This window comes from Mirounga angustirostris, unplaced genomic scaffold (genome assembly GCF_029215605.1).
Source record: "Mirounga angustirostris isolate CCGP_5_RB_7025 unplaced genomic scaffold, mMirAng1.0.hap1 SCAF_7, whole genome shotgun sequence".
In the NCBI taxonomy this organism is placed as follows: domain Eukaryota; kingdom Metazoa; phylum Chordata; class Mammalia; order Carnivora; family Phocidae; genus Mirounga; species Mirounga angustirostris.
The window spans coordinates 27,828,336-27,853,518 of record NW_026991715.1 but is presented as its reverse complement, the minus strand read 5'-3'; the positions used below and the strand labels follow the sequence as shown (position 1 = coordinate 27,853,518).

The 25,183-nt window shown below is 53.2% G+C and overlaps 1 protein-coding gene across 1 annotated transcript in view; it reads left to right on the top strand.

Moving 5' to 3' along the window:
• Positions 1 to 25,183, top strand: part of FSTL4 (follistatin like 4) — a 382,903-nt gene that overhangs the window by 312,105 nt on the left and 45,615 nt on the right. Inside the window, exon 6 of the mRNA XM_045892606.1 lies at positions 14,114 to 14,280. Within this exon, the coding sequence (XP_045748562.1) occupies positions 14,114 to 14,280 (167 nt within the window). The remainder of the gene's footprint in view (positions 1 to 14,113; positions 14,281 to 25,183) is intronic.

Here is a 25,183-nt window from a genome sequence, read left to right as displayed (position 1 = left end):
TGTGATGGTAAAGATGAGGAGAGGTGGATGAGATTTTGGCTCATTCATCCCTAAAAGGGACCGTTCACTCAGGCAGCCTGCAGCCCCCGCATGTGCCTGGCAAGGCAGGACCCGTGTCAGGTGTAGCGAGAAGCAATTTGCCGAGGGTCAAGATGTGGAGATTTCCAAACTGACAGATGGCGGAGTCGTCTTTGGAGGGGAAACAAGAGGCATTTTTCTTACCAAGATCTGTCCTTGGACAAAGCATATATTACAGGGCTCTGTCTGAAAGATAATTTAAAGAACCTACCCAAGACGAAGAGAGAGATAAATATCCCATACAAGGAAAAGAGATTTCTCACATCCCAATATTTGGAGGCCGTGCATCTTGCCTGACACAGGGAAGGTTCCAGCAAAGGCAAATGAGTTGGTGTCTATGTCACAACAATGATCGTAATAGACCTTCTTTTGAGGTGTCCCCCTCCCCTGTCACATGCCTTCATCAAGACCCCACCACTGCTGAGAACAGCAGGTGGATCCAAGGCTGGTATTGGCAGGAGGGCATGACAGCCGAGGCCCTGGGCAAAGTTTGTCCCTGTCAGGCCAGGGTGAGGGAGGAAGGGCTTCCCCAAACCCCACGGTGTAACCCCCTAGATGGGGGTGAGTCCAGACAGGGCTGCATCCTCATGGGCCCGCAGACCCCACCCTTCTGGGAAAGGCCAGTGGGAGGACGGGCACCATCAACGGGTAACGAGTAAGTGTTTTAGGGCCGTACAAGTCCTCTCAGTACCTCTGATTGTGGTTATTATTACCACAGCTCACGCAGGTACCACTCTCAGCATTTGGGGCCAGATAATTCTTTGGGATGGGGACTACTCTGTGCATTCTAGGATGTTTAGTAGCATCCCTAGCTTGTAGCCACTAGATGCCCCTGCAGAAAAATACCCTATCCCTTAGTCGTTACAACCGAAAATACCTCCAGACGTTACCAAATGTCCTGGGGTGCGGGGAGGGGAGTTGGCAAAATCACCCTAAGGTGAGAACTGCTGACCTTTGTCAAAATGGACCTTCTCTCATCCTTCTGCCGTGAGGGGCGCTCCCCTTCATCTCCATCTGCACCCAGCTTCCGTTCAGAAGCACAAAGCCTCTGCCTTGTCAGAAGCCAGGCCTCCACTTATTCTCTGGGGGCTCCCCGCTCTCACCCACTCAGAGGCTTTACTTCTAAAAGCGCCCCTTCTCTCTTCTGCATCATGAAGTTCTCCCTCTCCCTTTGTTCATTCCCCTGGGCTCGCAGACACGACACCTGGAGAAAAAAATTCTTTCCCTGACCTTCCACCCACCATCCATTTCTCTGCTCCCCTTCATGACAGAACTCTTGTAAAGAACTCCCGTCGACTCAACCTCCTGTTCTCTCTCAGTCCGATCCAAAGATGACTTCATTCCCCAGTGCTCTAATGAAACGTTAGAGATTCCAAACGTCCAGGTCCCAGAGGCAAAGCCCATGATCAAACCTCAGTCGTGGTCTGACCAGAGCTCTTGGCAGTGTTGGATGCAGGGAACCCTCAGCCTCCCTCCTAGGCTCCTGCTCAGGCTCTGCCTGACCTCTGCTCATCCTCCTTTATTGATTGATTGATTGATTGATCTGAGAGAGCACAGGCCAGAGGAGAGGCAGAGGCAGAGGGAGAAGCAGGCTCTCTGCTGAGCGGGGAGCCCGATGTGAGGCTCAATCCTAGGACCCTGAGATCATGACCTGAGCCGAAGGCAGACCTCAACCGACTGAGCCACCCAGGCACCCCGGGCCCATGGTTTTAAATATCATTTAGACATTGGTGGATCCCAACGTCTTGTCCCTGGGCGGGACCACTCTTCTGAGCCCCAGGCTCATTTAACCAACCAACCACCCACTCCTCCAGCCGCCATAAAAGAAAACGTGGATTTTACCTAAAATGTCTGCTCTTTCTCCCTCAACCTATCAGCAAATGGAACCAACACCTGCCCAATTTTTCAGGCCAAGATCCCAGTATTTATCCTTGATCTGTCCATTTCCCTCAATCCTCCCCACCCCCCAACCGATCAGAAATCTGGCCCTGCCCCCAACAGGTGTCCCAAATCCATCGGCCTCTCAGCACCTCTGCAGTCACTGCTGTGGCCCAAGCCACCGACCTCCGGGACACAGGCTCCTAGCACATCCCCCGGCTTCCTCTGCTGCCCGTTCTGTCCACCCTCCACCCCTTCCTGAGCCCCAGCTGGCCCATGTGCTCCCCCAGCCCTGTGCCTTCCCGAGCCAGTCAGTGGTTCTTGCCGGTAGTTGCTCTAGGGGTGAGAGCCAGACTCTAATCTGACGGATGGAACCTGAGAGAGGTCAGCGGGGGGCTTCCTTGTTCTCCCAGCTCACACGCCAGGAGGACGCCCTCCCCCACCGTACGATGTAGCGCCTGCCTGCGATGCCCAGAGCTGTCCAGTGTGGCCACACACTGAGGGCGGAGGGCACAAGGAAGAGAGCCTGAGGGCTCGATGACATCCTGGCACCGGGGGATGAACTTGCCCTGGAAACTCCCACCAGGGCCTCCCCTTAGGGAGATGACAGCTTTTCCTTACTAGTCAGCCCCTTTCCAGTCAGGGTTAACGCAGTGGAAGATGTCTCAACCGATGCAAAGATGGTCTTTAAAAGCATAAGTCGGACCAGTGTAGTCTCCTGCTTAAAATTCCCCAAGGGCTTCTCACGCAATAAAACCCCAAGTCCCCACCATTGCTGTGAGGCCCTGCCCGCCTGGCTCCTGACCACGCGCCTTCAGCCTCACCTCTGACCCCTGTCCCCAGAGGCCCCCTCTCTCCCTGCTCTTCGTGCCCTGCCTGTGCCCATAGCATCACCAGCTGCTGAGGGACAGGGCTCCTCCAAATTCCAACCCTGAACCCCTGCTGCCAAGGCCCAAACCAGGCCACCAGAGGCCAGCTCCCCCCACTGACCTCCTCTCCTTCCAACAGAGGGATTCAGCGGGGCTCCCTGCCATGTTAATGCTCAGTGGCCAGAGCAATGGCTGCTTCTCAGGTGGACCCTAAAACCAGAACCCAGGGATTCCCCCGGGGAGGGGGTGCACAGAGTCTGAATATAGCACACCCTGGACCAGGATGTGGTGGGCCCAGGTCCTCAGGAGGCCTGCTGGTCAGGGACAGAGGCTATGAGCAATGTTTCCTTTAAAGACAGAAGCTGCCACAATAGCCAATACTGTGGAAAGAGTCAAGATGTCCATCGACAGATGAATGGATAAAGATGTGGTATATAAATACAATGGAATATTATGCAATCATCAAAAGGAATGAAATCTTGCCATTTGCAACGATGTGGATGGAACTGGAGGGTATTATGTTGAGTGAAATAAGTCAAACAGAGAAAGACATGTATCATATGATCTCACTGATATGAGGAATTCTTAATCGCAGGAAACAAACTGAGGGTTGCTGGAGTGGGGGGTGGGGTGGGAGGGATGGGGTGACTGGGTGATAGACACTGGGGAGGGTATGTGCTCTGGTAAGCGCTGTGAATTGTGCAAGACTGTTGAATCTCAGATCTGTACCTCTGAAACAAATAATGCAATATATGTTAAGAAAAAAAAAAAAGAAGAAGAAGAAGAAGAAGTTAGCGGGAGGGGAAGAATGAAGCGGGGGAAATCAGAGGGGTAGATGAACCATGAGAGACGATGGACTCTGAAAAACAAACTGAGGGTTCTGGGGGGGAGGGGGGTGGGAGGATGGGTTAGCCTGGTGGTGGGTATTGAGGAGGGCACATTCTGCATGGAGCACTGGGTGTTATGCACAAACAATGAATCATGGAACACTTCATCTAGAACTAATGATGTAATGTATGGGAATTAACATAAGAATTTAAAAAAAAAGAAAAAAAAATAAAGACAGAAGCTGCCAGGAGCTCCATGGGCCCTGGGAGCAGCCGAGCCCTCAGCCAGGCTCAGCGACCCCTCCTCAGGAGGTCATCAGAGCCGTGGCACGCTCAGGAAATTGGAATTGAAACAAAACAAATACACTGATGTAAGCTGTTCTCCAAAATGGTTTGCTGATGCCTGTTTACAAAATGCAGGCATGACTTAGCGTTCTCAAGAGACTAGATAATTAAACAGAAAACAAGCTATATTTATAGATGCTCTTGCAAGGCCCATTGGCTCCTCCCCATTGCACGTGTGAAGCTGGGTCCCCGCTCCGAGAGGCCGTGGCCTGCACTGCAGGGTAGAGGCGGGGTGAGGCGTGCCTCAGGGATAGGCCCCCCTGTCTGGCTTCTACTGCTCAGGCTGCAGCCCCCAGGGACATGGGGAGAGCAGCCTGGACAGTGGAAACTTGTGTCTGCCCCTCTTCCTGGGCTAAGGTTTTTTATAATAGCAATGCTATAGTCTAGAAATCCTCTTGAGTCTTATTCACTGAAGAGTCCAAGAATATGGTCATAATCTACTGTCCAGATCAAATGCCTGAGGAAAGTTTAGAGGGTTATCAGTCAGGACAGAGATGGCACATCAAGGCTCCCAGCCCGCCCACCTCAAGAACTGTCACTGTGTTATGCAAGAGGTCAAGCAAGGAGCATGGGAGGGAGTCACTCCTGACACCCCTTTCGCGGGGCTCCTCATCCCAACTGCTTGCAAGCCCTGCCCCTTCCTCTTCTCCTTCCCCACCGTCCTGGCCTAGCTTTCCCTGCAAGACAGCTCCAGCCTCCTACAGGGTGTCCCTGCATCCTCTCCTCTCCCCCAGTGGCCCATCATTCACACAGCGGGCCCGAATGATCCTTCTAGCATGCAAATCAGATCACATCCCTCCTTGACTTAAAATGCTCCAGTCCTCCAATCCTCCATTGCCTTAAATTAAAATCGGTCTTCCATTAAGAAGCAATGGCCTGTTCTGCCTGGCTGTGTAGCACCTCTCTGACTACGTGTGTGCCCACACACCTGCATCGTTCCCTGTGCTTCAGACACACTAGCCTTCTTCAGTTCTCAGAGCACAGTAAGCCCCCATCCTACCCCAGGGCCTTTGCACGAGCTCTTTCTCTGACAAGAATGCCTTTTCTTCTATTCTTGGCCTACCCGGTTTCTTCTCCTCTTACGGATCTCCACTGAAATATCTCCTGCTCAAAGAGGCTTCCACCACCACCCCAACTTGCATCTTATTAGGCCTCAGAGCTCTTCTCTCTCTCGGCATCTTGCTCTTCCCATGCACAGTGTGTATTATCCTGGATCCTTTATTTACACATTCTCTCTCAGCCTACCCTGAAACACCTCCCCGCCCCCCCAGCTGCCCTCCTTTCAGCAGGGAGTTTGGATACTATCTAATGACGAAAGCAGTAGAAATGGCTGTGGGGTAAGAGAGTGAGCTCCCTGGACAGGAAGTGTTTGGAGGACTGGAACAGAAGTCAGAGGATTCTGAAGGTTTCTGACCTGAATGACTTGGCCTCTCAAAGGTCCGTTCCACATCTCATTACACTTTCTTCTGTGGAAATACATTAACTTGAATTTCTTTGTCTCCAAAGGGGTGTATTAGGTAATCAACACCAAATGCTATAGAGACCCAAAATCCCAGTAGCATGATGGAGTAAAGACTAATTTGTTACCCTCATCAGTTCTGATGGGCTTAGGCAGCAAGAAGGAGGCTGTGTTCTTTGCTCCCACAAAATGTACACAGTCTCCACAAGGGGAGAGAAGAGAGTGTGCATGATGACTGCATGTGTCATAGCTCTCCAGAGACCCAGAACCAATAGGATGCATGGATGCATGGATGCATTCCTATTATAAGGAATTGGCTCACATGATTGTGGAGGCTAAGATTCCAGAATCTGCAGTTGGCAAGCTGGAAACCCAAGAGAGCCAACATTGTGAGTTCCGGTCTGAAAGCCTGCAGGCTTGAGACCCGGGAAGAGATGATGTTTCAGTTCAAATCCAAAGGCAGGAAAAGACCCGTGTCCCATCCAGAAGGCAGTCAGGGAGAAGGAGCCCAAAATACTAAAACTCAGAATACTGAATACAAATACTAGCAATAGTATACTAATACTAAGAATACTCAGCCTTTTTGTTCTACTCAGGTCTTCAGTTGATTGACTGAGGCCCATGGACATGCTCATCTCCACCAAGAGGTTGTCCAGGAGAATCTAGATCCAGCCTTTGACATCTGTATGAATTTTTGCAAATTCTGAGTAACTAGTGTTTAATTGTGTAAGATACTACCTTCTTTTCTTCTCCCTAAACCTACCAGGGGAATAGGCAGTAAAAATACTCTCCTTTTGCAAATCCCTTGAGCAGAGGTGTTTCCATCATCTTCAGGAATAGACTTGGCAGGGCACGAGAGGTACACAGCCCAGCCAGCCTGTCCGAGGCCACGCCAGGCACAGACACCAGCCAGGGAGGGAGAGCTGACTAGGAGACCCTGGGCTCTCCACCCCAGACCCCCGTGCTTCCGACTGCCGCCTCTGCTCTGTGCCACACCCAGGGCACCCGAGGGCACCCCAGGACAGTGAAGTCACAACCCTTGGGCACTGAGCTCAGCTCTGACTTCCTTCTCCCTCTACCACAATCTCCTTGTGGGTTAGTTTTCCCAGAGCTAGAAGGGTTTTTTAGGCCAGAGGATGACAAACAGAGCCATGGAGCTCAGAGGATGCCCAGCTAACCTGCCCCTGCATGGGCCCCTCCTGCAAACAAGGAGAAGGCCACATCACACAGGGGCTCCATGGGAGTGAAACGTGGGTCTGTCTACTGCGTCCACCCCTGCAGGGCCCACCCCGGGCACCCAGGAAGGACTCGACCAAGAGAGAGCAGTCAGGCTGTGCAGATGCCAAGGGCTCTCCACGGGAGTCCGCGGACAGGCTCCAGGTGCCTCTTCTCCCCACCCCACATCTGACAGTTGGCCTCCCTGCCAAGCCACAGACTCCAGGTCAGCAGGATCCGGGCCTGCTCTGCTTGCCGGCATATTCCCACTGTATTGTGGCACATAGTAGATGCTCAATAAACAATCGTTGAGTGAGCACTACCCACTGCGTAAAACTGGTTATCAAGTCCCTTCTTTGTGCCAGGAATTGTATAAGGTGCTGAGGATCCAAATGAGATCCTACAGAGAGGGTCTCTGTCTGCAGCTTACAAAGAGCAGAGCAGAGCTTAATAACTAAACTGTAAAAAATGGTTGCAGCAACACCAAGCAACATAAGTCAATTGAAAAAGTAAATGACCCACAGATCTGCAGGTAATTAACAAGTTTATTGCCATCCCCAAAATGAAGCAAGCAAGAGGGAATATGACAATGACAGGAAAATTGAATCAGATCATGCCTAAAGAAACAGGAAATTTTGGATGCATGCAAGGCTGGCTGATCCAGAGACACCTCTGCAGGCCAGACATGCCCCAGTGCTCAAAACACGCGTGTCAGGATGAAAGGGTCCTAAGACAATCTGCTCCTAGCCCCACAGCTGCCAAGTGTCTCTAGATGTGTGCAAAGAGCTCCAAGACACAGGAGGCACGGAGTACCCCCCCCCCAAACACCTTCCTGCAGGGCATGCCAAAGCAGCCCCACCCTCTAAGGGCCGGGTGAAACTATTGGGTCCAGGAGATGTTGAGATGTCACCTGTCCCCTACATGGTCAGGAGACATGGGGCACACACCCTCCACCTTTGTTTCTGTCCCACTCACCAACTTCATAGTGTGACCCTGGTCTCAGGAATGAGACCAGATCGGTCGAGTTTGTCAAACAGGCACCACGCCTCCTGGGGTGGGGGGCCTCCCGGGTCATACTAGAAGCACCTGACTTTATGGGAACAGTGTGAGAACAGGCTGCAGCTACAGAATATGTCTAAGCGCCCGGCCTGGGGTCTCTCCAGATTGTCCTAATTCCCAAGCAGGCTCCTGAGCCTGGGTTTACCCTCGGAGGCTCAGTCCAACATACTGATGTGTGGGCAGGTTGATTGAGCTTTTGACAGAGTCTTTCCACCAAGAGCATCATTTGAAAAAAATAGCAAATATCCAGGTAGGCATGTGTCCCATTAGTGCATTTCTAACATAAGAAAACTAACACAAACTTGACAGTAATTGGAGAAATTTAATTTCTATTGCTGTGAAGCACCAGAATCCTGCGTGAGAGGCTGCTGATGGTTTTATGAGTGTCTTATCGAGTTCAAGTCAGTGTGAGAAATAGCGCCTGAGATTAAGGGAAAGCTGTAATAGGAACTAAAACCCAATTCTCCCGAGACTGAAATGTTATGCCGCCTGCTTTTCGGGAAGGGTGTTAGCCTGCGTCTGGTGGGCACATTAATCCCCTGCGGCCTCCTCTTCTCTGCAGGCTCCCAGGGGCACGGAGAGCGTGGGTGCCGGGAGGGGGCTGAGGTCTGGCGTTTGCAACATCTGTGTCTGGAAAACCAGATATTTTACTGGTCTGGTTGCAAGGGCCTAGAGAGCGAGGCAGGCATCTCCCCGGAGACTGCTGGCAGCCAGACGTGGCCTGCAGCCCACCTGCTTGCTGTGTGCCGGGCACCGGGGCCCCACACATGGTCGTCAGGCTAGGTGGCACACCAGGGTCTGTCTTGTGCTAGCCCAGCCTTGCCGATGTCGACAACAGTTTCAGTGTATCTGTGTCTCTACGTCCCGGGGGCAACAAGGGGAAGCCCATGGATATCAGAAGGCCTGGCTCACGGGGACACAGATGTCCCCAACTCCCTTGCCCTGCTCTGATCCCGTGCCAGGCGGCCCTCCAGTGCCAGTTCTTATAGCTGGAGCCTCCTCTCTCTGCGGGCACCTCTATGGCTCCTGCAGGGCCCCTGCCACCCACAGCCCAGCCCTCCCTCCCTGCCCCACACGCTCTGGGCACAGGGCCGACCTTGTCGCGAGGTGCCCGCAAACCTCGACAACCCTCCCGAAGAGCAGCCCGCGGGGCCACAGATGGTGAGACACCATGGGAGCAGCCCAGCCACAGAAGGACCCCTCGGGGGCCCTGGTGCAGGCGCCGCCCTGGAGAGCTGCACGGTGCCTCCTTCGCTCCCCCCCCACCCGGCACTCCTGGCCCCACAGAGCAGAGCGCAGGTGTGAGTAGACCCGCGTCTCCTGCTCTGCATGCGTGCCCAGGCGGGGGCAGAAGGCCATGCAGGGGCGTCCCCACGTGCCCCGCCCAGGGTGAGGTGTCCCCCGTGCCGGCCAACCCGGCCCCCAGAGCTCGCAAGAGAAGGGCAGGCCGGGGGCAGCCGCAGGAACCTGAACCAGCTTTCAGTTCTGCTGGTTCTCCCTGTCATCACACTATGGCCCCTCTTCCCTTCCCCTGTCACCGTGCACCCTGGCAAGCCTTCCAGGTGGGACTGGGAAGGGGCGGAGGGAAGAGAAAGCCTTCTCTGTGTCTCTGTAGCAGTCATAGGCTGCCAATCCGCCCAACATACCCTTTCTGTCGGGACATTTGTCCCCACCTCCAACCACCTGGCTCCTGGCCCTGTGGTGGCCACAGGGCCCAGGCCTCGAGCACGGGTCAGTCCTGTGGCCCCAGGGATGGCTTTACAGGAGAACACAGGAGGCACGTCTGACAGTCAGAGTTCTCTCCTATGCTTGTTTCCTGGACTCTCAGGAAAGATTTGGTCCCTTTCTCTGGGGTCCCATGCACAGGGACAGTGTAAGTGTGGGGCCACCCCTGGGCGTCTTGCAGCCAAGTAGAGCGTGCCTTGTGGAGGGCCCCAGACATCTACAGCCTCCTCCACCCCTGCTAGATTTCCCAGTTACGAGAACTAAGACCACCCTCCTTTTTTTTCTCTTAAGGGCGTCCAGCATTTCTGAGAGTTTCTGTTGCTTAAGCCTGAGAAGGTCCTGACAAATTCAGCAGGAAGGTGTCTTTCAATCTTCAACAGATAATCTAAGCATCCCCTTATGTTAAAACTTCAGGGTCCCTTGGGGCACCTGGGTGGCTCAGTTGGTTAAGCGACTGCCTTCAGCTCAGGTCGTGATCCTGGAGTCCCGGGATCGAGTCCCGCATCGGGCTCCCTGCTCAGCAGGGAGTCTGCTTCTCCATCTGACCCTCCCCCTCATGTGCTCTCTCTCTCATTCTCTCTCTCAAATAAATAAATAAAATCTTAAAAAAAAAAAAAAAAAAAACTTCAGGGTCCCAGAAACCCTCCCTGAGCTCATCTCTAGGGGCCGAGAGAGCAAGGGTCTCAGGATAGACGAATAGGATGGGGGTTGGCGGGCACCGTGGTAAGTAATGTGGGAGGAGAAGGGGGGGCAGGCAGGGACTGTTCTGAGTTCTGTGCGTGATGGGAGCTGTGGGCAGCTTTTGAGCAGGGCTGTGCTCACGGGAACCTGCAGAGGTGAGCACACAGGAGGCTGCTGGTGTCTGGGGTGGAGAGCAGGGATTCAGGGGGTCTCCTGAGGGAACCCCCCGCGGGCTTGGCAGCTGTTGGTGTTGCCACCTGAGGCGTCACCGGCAGCGCTGTGGGCAAGTGGGCAAAGAGCAGAGGCAGATGGCACTGGGGGGCGAGGGAAGGGGCAGCCAGCCAGCGCCTGGCAGGACTGAAGAGGGTCTGCAGGATTGTCCGCTTAGAACCACGTCCTCAGAGTCCCAGAGCCCAAAGCAAGATGGGTCCCCAGAGCCCTCCTCATCCGATCCCTCGTTTTACTGATGTCCGAACCGAGGCCAAGTGGCAGGAAGGGACCTGCCAAAGGCCACTTGGCTTGTCACCAGCAGAGCCAGGCCTGGAGGTCAGCTGTCCAGAGCCACAGTCCAGAATCTTCCCCGCTCACTCGAGCCCCAGCCCACGATGCTGTCTCGTTTCTCACTCGGGGAAATGACCATGGGAGGTCACTTAGCAGGGAGGGGGGCCTGCCTGGGGAAGGCGTGTTGAACAGTAAATAATTGGGAGTAAGGGCAGAAGGAGAGTTTGGTTGCCACCAATCTCTTCAGAATTTTTAAACCAGTCAGGGAATATTGACATGCATTAAATCCAATAAAATATTCATTTAATTAAACTTTAAGTGATCCAAATATTTGCCGTTTGGTTAATATTTGTGTAGCTGACAGGAGCAGAATTATGATGGTTCTGTCAGTATTCACGCATTCTAATTTTGCATGAGCCTTTCCTACGCGAAGTGCACATCTTCAGACATACAGATGATCAGGGAAGCACTGAGGAAGCAGGCTGGAACCAGCTGTCCCAGCAGCCTTCCCACTGGGGTTTTTGCTTCTTTGTTTGTTTGGTTGTAGCTCTGTGCTAACCTGTTTGAAGTACATGACCTTGGGGCCACGTGGAGGATCTGACATTGCACATAGGTCTTACATTCCAAACGAGACCCCAGCCAGCCAGAATACCTCACCTCCCTATCCTCCCCCCACCGCCCCCCCGCACTCTCCCCTTCCATCTACCCAGACACCCCCCCATCTTTTAAGGCAGTGGTTGTCAGGGCTCAGGGTACCCTGAGATGCTTGCTAAAACCAGGATGCCCACCCTGCCACCAGAGATTTATCAGCCTGGGGTAGAGGGGCAGGAATCTGCATTTCTAACAGTTGCCCCCCTACCCAGGCGAGATGCAATGCCGGTGGGGGGGGTGGGGAACCACACCTTGAGAACAGGACTCTGTAGCCCAGGAATGGCCCGCCTCCCCCAGGGACTGCTGCCTGAGGGCTCAGTGGCTCTTTCCCTTGTCGTTGGACTAGAGTTCCAACATGCAGAGAAAATGTCCTTTCCTTTGGTGACCCGCCTGACTTCTTCCCAAGCCCCACCCACCAGCGCTGGGAGGACAATGCACCTGAATGTTCAGGCCATTGTAAAGCTTAGTCCGAGCGGGTCGTTCTACCAAGTCCACATTAAGTAATGCTCTATCTAAGAAAAATGCTTCATGCCTGCAGTTCCCACCCCGCGTCCCCAGCTGCTCCCCAGACTGGCTTCTGAGTGTGGACAGAAGCACACAGCCGTCCTCTGCCACCTTCGGTCCCCCGTGCCGACTCCCAGTTGCCCTGTCTCGGGTCCTCTTGGCAGGGGTCATCCCAGTTCTGCTCTTGGTCTGGGCTGTCTCAGTGTCTGATGTCCCCCCACAGCTTGGCCTCCAGCAGCCCCCACTGGCACTACGCACCCCTGGAGGTTCCAGGGGCATTCCCTTAGGGCCTTGGTCCTCAGGCACAGAGGTACACAGCACCTCACGGGCCCTCCAGTGTGTGGCCAGGAACCTTTGGACCTCTCCATGCCATTCGGGAGCCCAGGGGCCTCTGGCTCTGTGCCAGGCCTCATGGGCTCACCCCAGGGGGGAGGGTGGGGAGAGAGCTTCACCCCCTTCTAGAGCCCGCCTTGGTTCCCCTCACCTACATGCCAACAGGCACACCCTTCTCACTGGTTCCCTCTTTCCCACAACGCCCTGGGAAGAGGAAGGGGTCTGTGTTCTATTTCCACAGAGCCTCGTGGCTCGCCCGATGAGGAAGGAGTACCTCCTCTACACTCGGGGACAATCTGGGTTCTGAGTCCTAAGGGCAGCAGAGCACAGAAGAAGCCAGACCCGTGTAGCACATCCTTCTCCTTCCCTCTCTCTGTCCCCTCTGATTCTCCAAAGCCTGGAGCTCGCTATGGAGGATGAGCGCCTTCTCTCTCCTGCCCTGACCAATAAGCCTCATGACTCAGAGGTGGGAGGGCAGCAAGCAGGACGTGATTTAAGAGGGAACCTGAAATGCATCACTTTAATGTTTGTAAAATATTATGCTGGGTGCGTCGGCATCAATCACTTGGTGCTTATCTTTCCCCCTGCAGCTCTTTCACGGAGAGTCACATTTTTCCTGCGTGTGAGTGTCCCCGCTCCATGGGCCAGTTGGCTCCTTTCCTTCCTTATTTCCATTTTCTCTGTGTTTCATCCATCCATTCAACAAGCACTGATTAAGCATCTAGTGTATATCTTGTTCATCTTCGTGAGCCCAGGGCCGGGCCGCTGACTGTTTGTGGCGGGGATAGGGCTTCACTAACTCAGGATCTGACCTGACTGGACTTGCTGTCACTTCACCTACTTTGCAGGGCGTCACACCCGCTGGGGTTTGCGATCCCCCCCACCTCCCCCCCCACCGCCTTCTCCTCCTCACACACGCCGGCAAGAGGGTGCAAGCAGAGACATGCTGCCCAGTCACAATTCAAAGGGGACGCACCGAGTCACGGAGCTCAGTCCCCAACTCTGTGCCTTGCCCCACCCCTGGCAGGACCCCCAAGTCCCAAAAGAGTAATAAGAGTCAGGAGGGCTCCCAGCATTTTTGCTGGCATCCCAGATAAGCGCAGACCCTCAGAGCCAGCCAGCCCGCCTCGCTCAGCTCCTGCCACCGTTGCCTGCTGCCCCAGGCGCTCTGAGCTGTAGATCTGGGGGAGGAGTAGGGAGAAGGCAGTCCTGTCGCTGGGCTGGTGACTCTCCCTCCAAGCCTGATCCCATGTCGGTATATGAACAGCCTGAGTCCAATTAACTTTCGCATAAATCCCGAAAATCTCTAAAAGCCTGTGATTACAAGCAAATATTTTAGACCCTTCCCATTTGCCTGAAGAATGATCCGTCTTAATGCCAGTTAGCAAGTATAAAGTGGCAGGATTAATAATTTGTACAGCCTGAAGTACGCTTCAAAAAATTAAAGGCTACAGCACATGGTTGCTGAACAGAAATCCAAATCCAAGTTCAAAGAATCCTCAGACAGAAACAAACCTTCAAAGGTCAGCCAGTTCATTCCCCAGACTTCAGACAGTGCAACCTTTAAATTGCCCCCAGACGGATGAGAAACCTGTCAGCTCAGCCAGCAGACCTTGACTGCACTTAGCAAGGCCCAGACTTCAGGAGGCCCAGGAGCACAGAGCAGGGCGTCCACCGCGCATCTGGCCCCTGGTCCCTGTGTGACCGCCCACATGCTTGGCTCAACTCATAAATCCATAGCCCAGATGGTTTCCCTACGCTTGCTATGGCTCCTGACTTCTCTGACTCTCAGAGCCCTTTGAACATTTCCCGTAAGTCGCGGCCCGTCCCCCAAGAAGGAGAGTCCGTCGGTACGTTTAGACAGCAGGCCGTAGCAGTTTCTCGGGAGCCTGCCAGCCTCCTGCCAGGAACCCCTGTGGCCGTTTGCCTGTGAGTGGTACTCCCCATGCTGGGTGTGCACCTGATGACTTTCTCCTTGTCCCCTGCAGAGGTGGTTCAGCTCAGCCTCGCACCCGAGGAGAGGGTCAGTGTGGCCACAGTGACCGTGGGGCTGAGCACCGTGCTGACCTGCGCTATCCGCGGAGAGCTGCGGCCACCCATCATCTGGAAGCGCAATGGGCTGGCCCTCAACTTCATGGCCTTGGAAGACATCAATGTAAGTGGCTCGGCTCTGACCCTGAACGCAGACCTGCCCCAGGGAAGTAACCTGTAAATCGCCCGTGGCAGTGGCAGGGTGAGAGGGTTTCATTTTAACATCCCACGTTGGATGCCTTTCAAGCCTGTTGTCGGAGAGCAGGAAGTACCAGAAAACCCAAGTCCCACCGTGTGCAGAGAATAGACTGGACGTTCGCTGCAAGCCTGCCAGCCAGACCCACAATAGGGAAAGGGCGCGCAGGCTGGGCAGGCAGGGCAGGCAGGGCGGGAGGCCTCCGTGCAGGCTGCGGCAGCGAAGGCCAAACAGTGGGCATGGGAATGGAAGGTGAGGGGCTCAGACTGCATGACAGAGCCCACCAGAGGGAGGACCACAAGCCCACAGCAAACGTGGCCAGACGGGAGACAGTGGAGCGGGGAGGGCGTGTGCCTGGAAGAGCCAGGGGAGACTGTGGATCGCACAGCTGGGGAGGATGTAGACAGGGGGAAGAGAGGGAATGGGGGTTCCCTGTGGAGGGCAGGAGTGAACCGCCCAGCTGGGTGGGCGGGAGGGTGGGCACCAGGTGAGGAGGTGAAAGGAAAGGGATCAGGCCAGTGGCCTGCCCTGGGGGCCTTGTTGGCTGGACGTGGGAATGTGGATTTGATGAGGGGAGTGGAAGAGAGAGCAGCTGAGCACCTGCAGCCTACCGTGACCAACAGGGATATTTCTGTACTGGGAGGCCCCATGCAGCCTGGACTGGGCTCCCAGTGTCACCCCAAACCAGCCTCATGACTTTGAGCAACATCTTAAACCACCAACCCGAGCTATCAGAAAGGGAATATTAGCAGTCCCTCCCTTCCATTGGGCTTGAAGAATAAAGGGCATCCTTCAAGTATATGGACTGGCCCAGGTTTGGCCCAACGAGCAAGATGGCTTCCCAGAAGTTCATTGAGAAGACAGAGGGATGTCACTGATGTAGGGCCCTACCAGGATAGCTGACAGGTCTTAGCCACAGTAACAGGCATCTCCATTTCAGGCAGAAGAGGAGGCAGTCCTGGTCTCCTTGGCTTAGGACAGGCAAGCTGGCCCTGAATGGGGTGCTTGGCCCCGAGAAGGAAGACCTGTGGGATGCGTGGTCAGTTCCCACGAACATCTCTAAGGTGTTGAGGGAGGGACTAGGGCAGCAGGAGCCTGTCTGGGCTGTGTGACCCCATGAGTTCAGCAAGCACACAGGGCCAGGGTGCTCCCACAAAGAAACCAGTTTGGACTGCTGAGATGGAACACCATGACAGCCATCACAGAAGCCCCAAACTGGAGTGAGCCTCCACAGGAAGCAGTGAGCTCCCCATTCCTAGAGGCATGCAAGTTCAAGCAGGACCATGGTCAGCAATGCTACTAGCCACACGAGGGCAGCTAAATCCCATGACCTTGAAGATTCCTTCCAACTGCGAGACTGCTTTGTGGGGAGAGAGCCCAGCATAAAATTCTGTAGAAACCACCAAGTTGGGACTCTGCTACTCACTAGGCCCTTTGTTGCACCCTGCAGATGATGGGGGAAGCAGATAGGAAGAGGCGGGCCAATGTGGGGATGCTATCTTGGGCACACCTGGGCGAGGAGTCCCCTTCTCCCACCCCTGTCACGTGGGGCAGGATTATTTCCTTGCAGTTTCCCCACGGAACTGAGCATAGCCTGAATCCTACCCATCTCCGAATGTCCATGCCAGCACAACCTTGGTGGGTGCTTGATGGACAGATGCCGAGTGGGCAGAGTCCTTTGTCTTCTGAGCCTGAGATGCCCAGGGCTTGTCTGGGATCTTAGCAAGGAGAGGTGGTGTCCTGTTTGCAAAGACTGGAGTGGGGGAGGTGCAAAAGCCCTAGGGGTGGGGCATCAGCTTTAAACTGTGTTTGGCCAGTGGTGATTAATTCAAAACTAGGACAGGTCCGCCCATGTCTGTCTGAACATCCATGTGCGTTTCTTGATGCTCTATTTAAAGACACCAGAAATAAAGGCGGAAGCAGAACTCCTCTTAATGCACTTGCCATCGGTTAATTAAATTACTTTGAGTGTTTTTCCCCTCCCTTGAACATGCCTCCAGCATCAACTCAATTGCATTTCTACTTTTCACAGTGAGGTTAGCAATTTGGGTTAATTGTGGGTGCAACTAGAGATTAATGGCCTCTTATTACCTCCCTGGAAACACTTGCTGCTCATGGTCAAGTCAGCAGCCTGCGAACAGGCAGGGAGGGCCCTGTGCTGCCCAGAAACCCCCACGTGAGGGCGCAGGGCAACACCGGCCCCACCAGGGATGCTCACGGGATGCATGCAGGTACGCGCCCCCCCCACACACACACACCCCTCCCTCTGCCTCAGGCCCAGAGGGAGGCGGCACGGCACAGACTCTGAGGGCAAAGGGACCTGGGTTGAAGCCTCAGCTCTGCCACTTCCTAGTTGAGTGAGCGTGGAAAGGGCACTTGACTTCTCGAAGCTTCGGGGTCCTCCTCTGTGAATGGGGGATAAATAATAGCTCCTGTCTCATAGGGTCAGAGTGAGGGCTGAATGAGAAGACACATGGGATGCTCTTAGCACAGTGTCCCGTGCTAACTACGATCACTGTCCTCATCATTGCTGCTATTACTTATCTTACTAGCCTCATTATTATTACTGCCACCGCTGCCAAACTACATTCTCGGCACCTTGCAGCCCGAGTCCCCAACAAGCAGCCCCGGGAGGCTCCCCAGGCAGGGAGATACGACCCTGGGGTGTCCACATCATCCTGGGACGCACTGATGAGCCACCTCCAGCAAGTCCAGAGCAGCCCTGGGGAAGCCGCTGAACTTCTGTGAGCCTGCGGGGGACTGGGGATGATGCTCTCCTCCTTACGCGGGCATTTCCAGGCTGACCGTGTGTGTGAAGCGCCTAGCCCCGTGCCTAGCACACAGCAGGTGTTCCTAAGTGGCAGCCCCACTCTGGGGACAGGGATGACAGCAGGCCCAGGAGGAAATCAGGCAAGAGACGAGGAGGGCATGGGGATTGGGGGGGCATGGTGGGGAGTGGGGGGCGGCCCCGATGGAATGAAGATCGGGGATTGCTGAGTCCTAGAGCCCCCCTCGGCGTGCGGCGTGCCCACACCCGCCCCCGCCCACCGCAGCCCCAGACAGAACGCCGCCGGCCACTGTCCTTGGCGCCTGGTACAGGAACACCGCACCTACAAAGCCCCAAGGCAGGCAGGATGAGAGAGCGCCGCGAGGTGTGGGCCTCCTTTCTTTGTCATTTGTACAAGACATCTTGATTGGCAACAAAATATTAATCACTTTTTCACTACTCTCTTAATGAGAAGCTTTCATGGGCAACAAAATATTAATTTGTCTTGTCTTATCTGTTAGGAGTTCTGTTAATGAATTCAGTCACAGAGCTATTACAGAATGCCATCCTAATGACACATGTAATTAAACTTTTCTGACTTGCAAACATCAAGGATGCCTCGAGCATCAGGATTATATTTGATCAGAAAGTAAATGTAGCCCAGAGCCAAGGGAGGAGGAGCCTCTCGGATTCCCCACTGAGCGGTGTCACTGTTAGGAGGGCTCCGGAGTCACCCGATGTGTGCATGGCTGTCCAGATGGTGTACACAGGGAATCAGCCCCTGGATCCGCTAAGTGCCGGGGACTCGCAGGCCCTGAGCCAGAGGGTAGAGCAAAGACACTCTCCCCAGCCCCGAGGGGGACCACGTATCCCCAAGCACAGAATTACAACACAGTATGGCATGTTCTCTATTTAGATGGAGGAAGCTGGTTTGGGGGGCCAGAGGAAGGAGAAGTTCTGGCTTCAGGGGACAGGGATAAGCAAGAAAGAGGTCTAGAGTGACAGGGTGGGGCCAGAACCTGACAGGTTTTGAATGTTAACCTGAAGGATCTTGGCCACTCCCTGTGGGCAGTGGGAACCATAGATTTTTAACTGGGGAGTGACACGGTCAGAAGTTTGTCCTGCAAGAGTCCGGAGCCCCTTCTAGCCTAAGACTGCATCTGCAACCAAGGAGAACCCCAGATACATCAGACCCAGAAGCGAAAGGAGCCTGCGGGGTGGGGGAGGGGTCTGCCTCCTCGGTAACTTCCCTAATGGCCGGAGATCATACTGGAGCAGCCGCCCAGGCTGTCTGAGCAGGGGCCGCCAGGGGGTTTAGCGTGGACCTGGTGGGCCCCTTGAGGATGCCTGAGCCACCCCTTTGCAGGAGGCCTGAGCCTCATTGCAGCCCAGGGCCTGAGGGACGGGGCCTCAGCTGCAGCTGGGAAACCCGCCCCCCCACCCCCCAGGAGAGGACAGGGCTGGGAACAAGAGCACAGAGTCCCCAGAGATGGGCAACAGCACCAGGAATCCTGCCACACCTCTAGGCAAGGGGGCCTTGGATTAGGCCTCCTCCCACAGCCTCCTCCCACGGCCCACTGCAGACAGGGGACCAACGAGGTTACCCTTTGAAGACGCTCCAGGCCGTGAGGTCATACAGTCCTGTGATAGGACAGGGACCTCTGGGACACGGGAATCCCCCAGAGAAGCGAGGAACACCCCTGACCCCACCGGGCCCCTGGTTTTTTCACCTGGGCCACAGAGCCTCGGCCTTCCCCAGTGAGCAGCCCCTGCTGGCCCTGTCTCCTGAGGGCTCACAGCCAGGCTTTGGGGGCCCATCTCAGAGGCAGATCCACGCACCCCTCCCTGTACCCTGACCGCCATACTAAGTATTCTAGGGGTTGAAAGGGAAGGCTGACTTACTTTCTGCAGGAACTGAATGTGCAAACCCCTTCTGGGCCTCAGCCTTCTGCCCAGACCGCGCAGCAACCTCTCAGGGTGAAGTGAAGTGGCATCCCCAAAGCTAGTCCGCACGTCCTTCCTCCACAGTTATCACCTGCCCTCCCCTCATGACTGTCTTCCTCCCTGTCCCTTATTACGCCAGGGACCGGGGACCTGCCCGTGAGGGGAGCAGAAGCAGGGAGGGGACATCTCTGGAGTCACAGAACAGAGCTGAGCTGCCAGATCCTTGCTAGGGTTGACGCGGGAGTTCTAACCCGTGTCTGGGGGCCAGGCATCATGCCGGTCCCTTCACGAGCAGCATGTCATCGGCCTCTTGTCACAGCTCCATGAAGCAAATGGGGTAGAGTAACTCAGAGGCTCAGAACTTGCCAGGGCTGCAGGCGGCCTTGCTCTGGGGACACTGCGGGGCCGGCTGGCCCTGCCTCCCCACTATGGTGCCCCGGCCCCCACGGGATGTGCCCACGCTCGATGTGGCCCCACGGGGACGGGGCTGCAGGGTTTCATGAGCCCACTGGCCTCTACCCCAGCAGGGGCAGGGGAGGGAAGGCTCTGAGCACAGCCCATGGAACTGCTTGGCCAGGAGAGTCTCAGGGAGAGGGAACATTTTTCGACTGTATTCATCTTTTTCAAAAGGGGGTGGGGGGGTCCTATAACAAACCCAGTATCTCTGAAATGACTTGAAAGAGTCCCTCTTTTCTTTTGGGTTTTTTCCTTCGCCAAATCTCACTCTTTGGGGCTTTCAGATGTTGGTAGGCGGAGTACAGTGATAAAAGCAGAAAAACAAAACCCATTAGAAGAAAGAATTTGTGGCAGGGTTTGAAGGATGTGTTAAAAGGTGCACTTTTTTCCCATGCCTAAACGGTGTAAAACCAGGAACAAATAACTCTAATGAAGCATATGCTCTCAGCCGGCTCCACTTTGGAAGGGAGTTATTAGAAAGACCAGAAGAGAATGATTTAGGAGCGCATGACTCATTTAATTTTTATTGTCTTTATATGAACCAGTCATGAATCCATTGTAAAAAGATGAGAGGAGTTTGATTAGCATGGAGAGCTGTTTGCAACACGATAGACAGTGGTTGTAGGTTCTGCATTAAAATAATCTCATTAAATGCTCGGGTACATTTTGTTTTAAAATCTTGGAAAACACTATACTTGAAGCATTCAAAGGCTTTGGCCAGCTCTTTCTGGCTTGTGTCGGAAACCCTGGCTGCAGATGGACGTCCGGCCCTTTTGAGCTTTGGATGAGCTCAAGCCACTAGGAGGATTGGCCAGAACTCCGTCCACAAGAGACTGGCCCGGACCCAGGACCCAGCAGCCTGTAGAACTCACTGAGGGCTCCGCCCTGCCAGGGGCCTCTACTGGGCCTTTGCTTTCTCAGTGGTCTCTTGGGGGTCACCTCTCTTCCCTCGTAGTACTAACTTCAAAGCTTCACTTGTGCTCAGTGACCACTTCCGGCCCCATGTCAAAGGTCCAGGGTCCCTCAGGGAGGTTCTGATCTAGCTTCTAGACCCTGGATGCAGAGCCCCAAGCACCTGCCCTGTCTCAGCCCCCCTCCCCAGACCCACTCAAGGGAGCTCGCATTCAGCCTGTTGGCAGGCTTTATTAACTGCAGGTAATAGTGCAATAACCAGCCTCAAACACGCCTCTTAGCACACTTGTGTAAGTAGGTCTGTAAGATAAGTTCTCAGAAGAAGAATGGACTACATCTGAGGGTGAGCACGATTTCAGTGTGGTGGATATCACCAAATCTCCCTCCCAAAAAGCTATACTGGTTTATACTCCATCCGGCAGTATCCCGGCACACCTCAAAGATACTGCAGGTTCGGTTCCAACCACTGCAATAATGTGAATATCCAATAAAGCAAATACTGCAATCAAGGGAGTCAAATGAAGATTTTTGTCTCTGGTACATATAAAAGCTATGTTTATGCTATACTGGAGTCTCTTAAGTATGTGCTAATATATGTCTAAAAAAAGTACATAATTAAAAAATACTTTCTTGCTGGAAAAACGCAAACCATCCTCTGAGCTTTTGATGAGCAGCAATCACTGATCACAGATCACCATAACAAATATAATAATGGAAAAGTTTGAAATATTGCAAGAATTACCAGATGTGACACAAAGACATGAAATGAGCAAATGCTGTTGGGAAAATGGTGCCAACTGACTTGTTCTACACAGAGCTGCCACAAACCTTCAATAGGTAAAAAAAAAAAAAAAAAAATCTGTGAAGGGTAATGAAATGAGGTATGTCTGTATAAGGATTTAAAACACTGTATCAGGAGAAAATTCCTGATTGCAGGCCTTCTCGGTCCCTAAAATGAGCCATGGAAGGAAATTTTTTTTAAAGATTTATTTATTTATTTGAGAGAGGGAGAGAGTACAAGCAGGGGGGGCGGGGGGCAGAGGGAGAGGGAGAAGCAGGGAGCCCGATGTGGGGCTCGATCCCAGGACCCTGGGATCATGACCTGAGCCAAAGGCAGATGCTTAACGACTGAGCTCCACCCTGCCCCAGGGGGGCACGCCAGGCTGATCAGCTAAGGATCCAAGGCCTACAACTCACGAGAGGGCCCCATGAGCTGCCACTCATCCACATGATACCCTGGAGTCTTAGAGTCAAGAGGTGCCTGTCCTCTGGCCTCTGAGGATGGACACTGAGTGCTCAGAGCCGTGACTCTGACATGAGCTTTCTGGAGAAGTGCCTAGCCACCTGTGTGCACTTGGACATTCAACTTTGCCCTCAGGCGACATGCGCAGCATCCACACAATTGGGTCAGAATCCCCCTGATTGAATTGTGGAGCCAACTACAAAGTTAGAGATGGCAGTCCACCCAAGACCTCCCTCATTCTGGCATCAAGATCAAGTTTGGGGAGTACACAAAAGTACCTTCAGGTTGAATAATTTGCCAGAAGGACTCAACTCACTGAGAGCTCTTAGACTGACATTGATGGTTTATTACAGGGGATAAGCGTAGGTTAAAATCAGCCAAGGGAATACCCAGGATGTTCGCCAAGGTCTCTCCATTCTGGACGGTCAGAACCCCAACAGCTCTCAACAGTGTGCAATCTCTGGAACCTCCACTCAGCTCACAGACTCCAGGATATGTGCTCTGTGAGGCCTTGAATCTCAGCCTGAGCATCTGTACATTAGTGTCCGGCCAGTGACTCAACGGTGACCCTGTGAAATTCCTGGTGCTCTTCAAAGCCTTCAAAGCCCCGTCCTCTCTGCTATACTAGCTTTCATATTCCAGCTACCTCCAGGGCCCTGTATCCTGACCTCTTTTTTCATTGCTGTGGTTCTCTGGGTGCTGGTTCTCTGTGCCGTGGTCTGGAAGATGCCCTCTAACAGAGAGCTGGAGTGAGTGTGGACCTCATCTCATGTATTCCTCTCCTCAAAGATCAGAGACTGGGCTTAAAAATGTTGCATCCTACATTTAATCTATTTTTAGAGTTAGGTTGGTGTAAGTCTGATACGTGTTTCTGTGTTTTACCCAAAATGTGAACTCCTTTATTCTCTGTACATTATTGCTTGTGTGGAAGCAACCATCTGTACCACAGACTGAATGTTTGTATCCCAGCAAAATTCGTATGTTTACACCTGGTCCCCATTGGAAAGGTATCTGGTGGTGGGACGTTGGGGAGGTGATTAGGTCGTGAAGGTAGAACCATCCTGAGTGGGATTAGTGCCCTTATAAAAAGGGAGAGCCCTGGCCTCTTCCACCATGTGGGGCTATAGCAAAAAGACAGACAGCCTTCCAAGAACCAAGAAGCGGGCTCTCACCAGACACCGAACCTGCCAACACCTTGGTCTTGGACTTGTAGCCTCCAGAACTATGAGAAATTTCTGTGGTTTATAAGCAAAAAAAAGAAAGAAAGAAAAAAGAAAAGAAAAGATCAGCCAAGGGAAGAAGAAGCTCCATGGGGCAGAATCCAGGGGATTCCAAATGCAGAGCCTCCATTGTCCTCTCCTGGTGCAGTCACGCGCATCTGCCGTTCCCCGCACTGACGTGTAAGCACGTGCACAGCGCATTGCCTGACAGCGAAGCTCACCCCAGCCTGGTGTGCTGAGCTGCTGGTGGAGCTTGATTATGCCCTGCTCACGTGGATGACGTCTAGCCCCCAGCCCCTGGGGGGACCCAACTGGCACAGCATGGCTCAGAGCCCCCATCATAAATCATATGTTTCATAGTCTAGTGGCCAAAGCCCCCAGGAAAACAAAGCCCAGACCTCTCTCTGGATGACGTTACTTCTTCACTGCCCTTCCCTTCAGGGCTCCCCGAGAGCCAGCACACTCAGCTAACATACCTCCATTTGTCCAGCAGACACCAACTGAGCCACGCATCGGGGACAATATGGTGGTCAGCAGAGGGATGAGGTGCCTCCTCTTTGGCCTTCACAGGCATGGGGGAGACTGATCATATAAACCCACGTCAGCCAGTGATAGTCCCTGCAGTCCTGGGGAAGCCAGGAGCCCTCCCCACAGTGACTTCTCTCATGCCTGTGGCTCCCTGGCCCGGGCCTGGGACTGAGCAAGAGCACTGACCAACTTTGGGGGGCTCACAATGCATGTGACCATCTGTAGCAGCCCCACCCCACCCTAGACGCTCAGCAGCTTCTTAGGGATGACTTCAGGCTGCAGGGACTTCTCAAGAGGACTCTGAGCAGGTACATGCAGAGTGGCAAGTACGTCTTTAAGGGTCTTAAAGGAAGTGACCAGCACGGGAACCCCAGTGTGGGTCAGGGTAGTCAGCTGGAGAGCCATGAGGTGGGGGCTGGGGGCACCGTGAGTGTCCACATTCACGCTCACGTGTACTGTGTGTCTTCCCGTGGATGTTTGTGTGTGCCCACCCGGGGTGCATCTGGTCCTTGCTTGGTCTGGATGTGGGACATGTGAGTGCAGACTTCTCTGAGGCCAGCCATCACCAAGGGCTGCATATTGTTCAGTGTTTGGGTCCATCCTGTTAAAATGTTTGTGCAGCAGGGATGCTAGGGATAGTGAATTCTAGGGGCCAGAATTAAACTGGCATGGAGAAAAAAAACCCTCTCCTTGACTCCATCCTCCCCAAAGAGAGCCAGGGCAGAGGGCTCCTGAGAACACGGCTTCTGAGAAGGGCAGAGTCAGAAAAGCTCGGAATAAATGTGTCTCAACTGAATCTTAACTTGTCGCTTTGACAGTATCATTAACCTAAACTCTGAAATCACCCTGGAGTCCTTGTGTTTAACATTTAGTCACTAAATATTCCGCGTTGATGGCTCATTTTCATATTACTTAGACCCGAGTCCCATGTATCACTATGACAACATGCCCCATCTCTTCTCTGCTTAAGTATTGTTTAATACTTAAGTCTCATTTAATTACTTTCTTTATTAAGGGCAGATACTTACAAAATAGCTTTTTAAAAGACAAAAACTATATCTTTTAGTAAAATTGTCTCTTTCCCAAAGACAGATGTGCATCAGTACAAAGAATGGTCTAATCTGGCATCTGTTTTATTTCTGGAAGGAATCTTGATTTTGCTAATACATTTCTATGTATCAGAACCAAAAAAAAAAAAAAACAAAACAAAACAAAAAAAAACCCATCCATAAAAAGACAATTACAGAGATGCAATCAAGCATTGATAGCAGTATTCAGACACATCTCAAAGAACATTCAGGAGAGGAAGGATTACAGGTTTAGTTTTATGTAGCTTCTTATAAATCAATTTTTAAAGTAATTTCCTCAATTCCAATGAGGGAAATTTGATTTCAGTTGCCAGTATTCATGTTCCAGAAAACAATATGCACTTTGTTCTATAATTATATGATGCCTATTGTTTTAGCCCAGAGGCATTATTTTATTTATTCCACAGTCAGCTTCTCCCCATAGCCTAAGTCACAGGCTGGTAATGAGTTGGGTGCTCAGAGGAGAACCGCCATGTATCCAGCATCCCCTTGTGCCCTTGAAGAGCTGAGGCACCCCCCTCAGCCCCTGAGCGATCACCCAGAAGTTACGCCTCGGCTACCGGCAGCAATGAGGAAAAACAGACGGAGGTTAAATGACTTTGGTAGTGGCTCACCAAAAGTCACCACGAGTCTGAGATGGCACGCGTGGGCTTTTCCATCTCTGCCTGCTGCC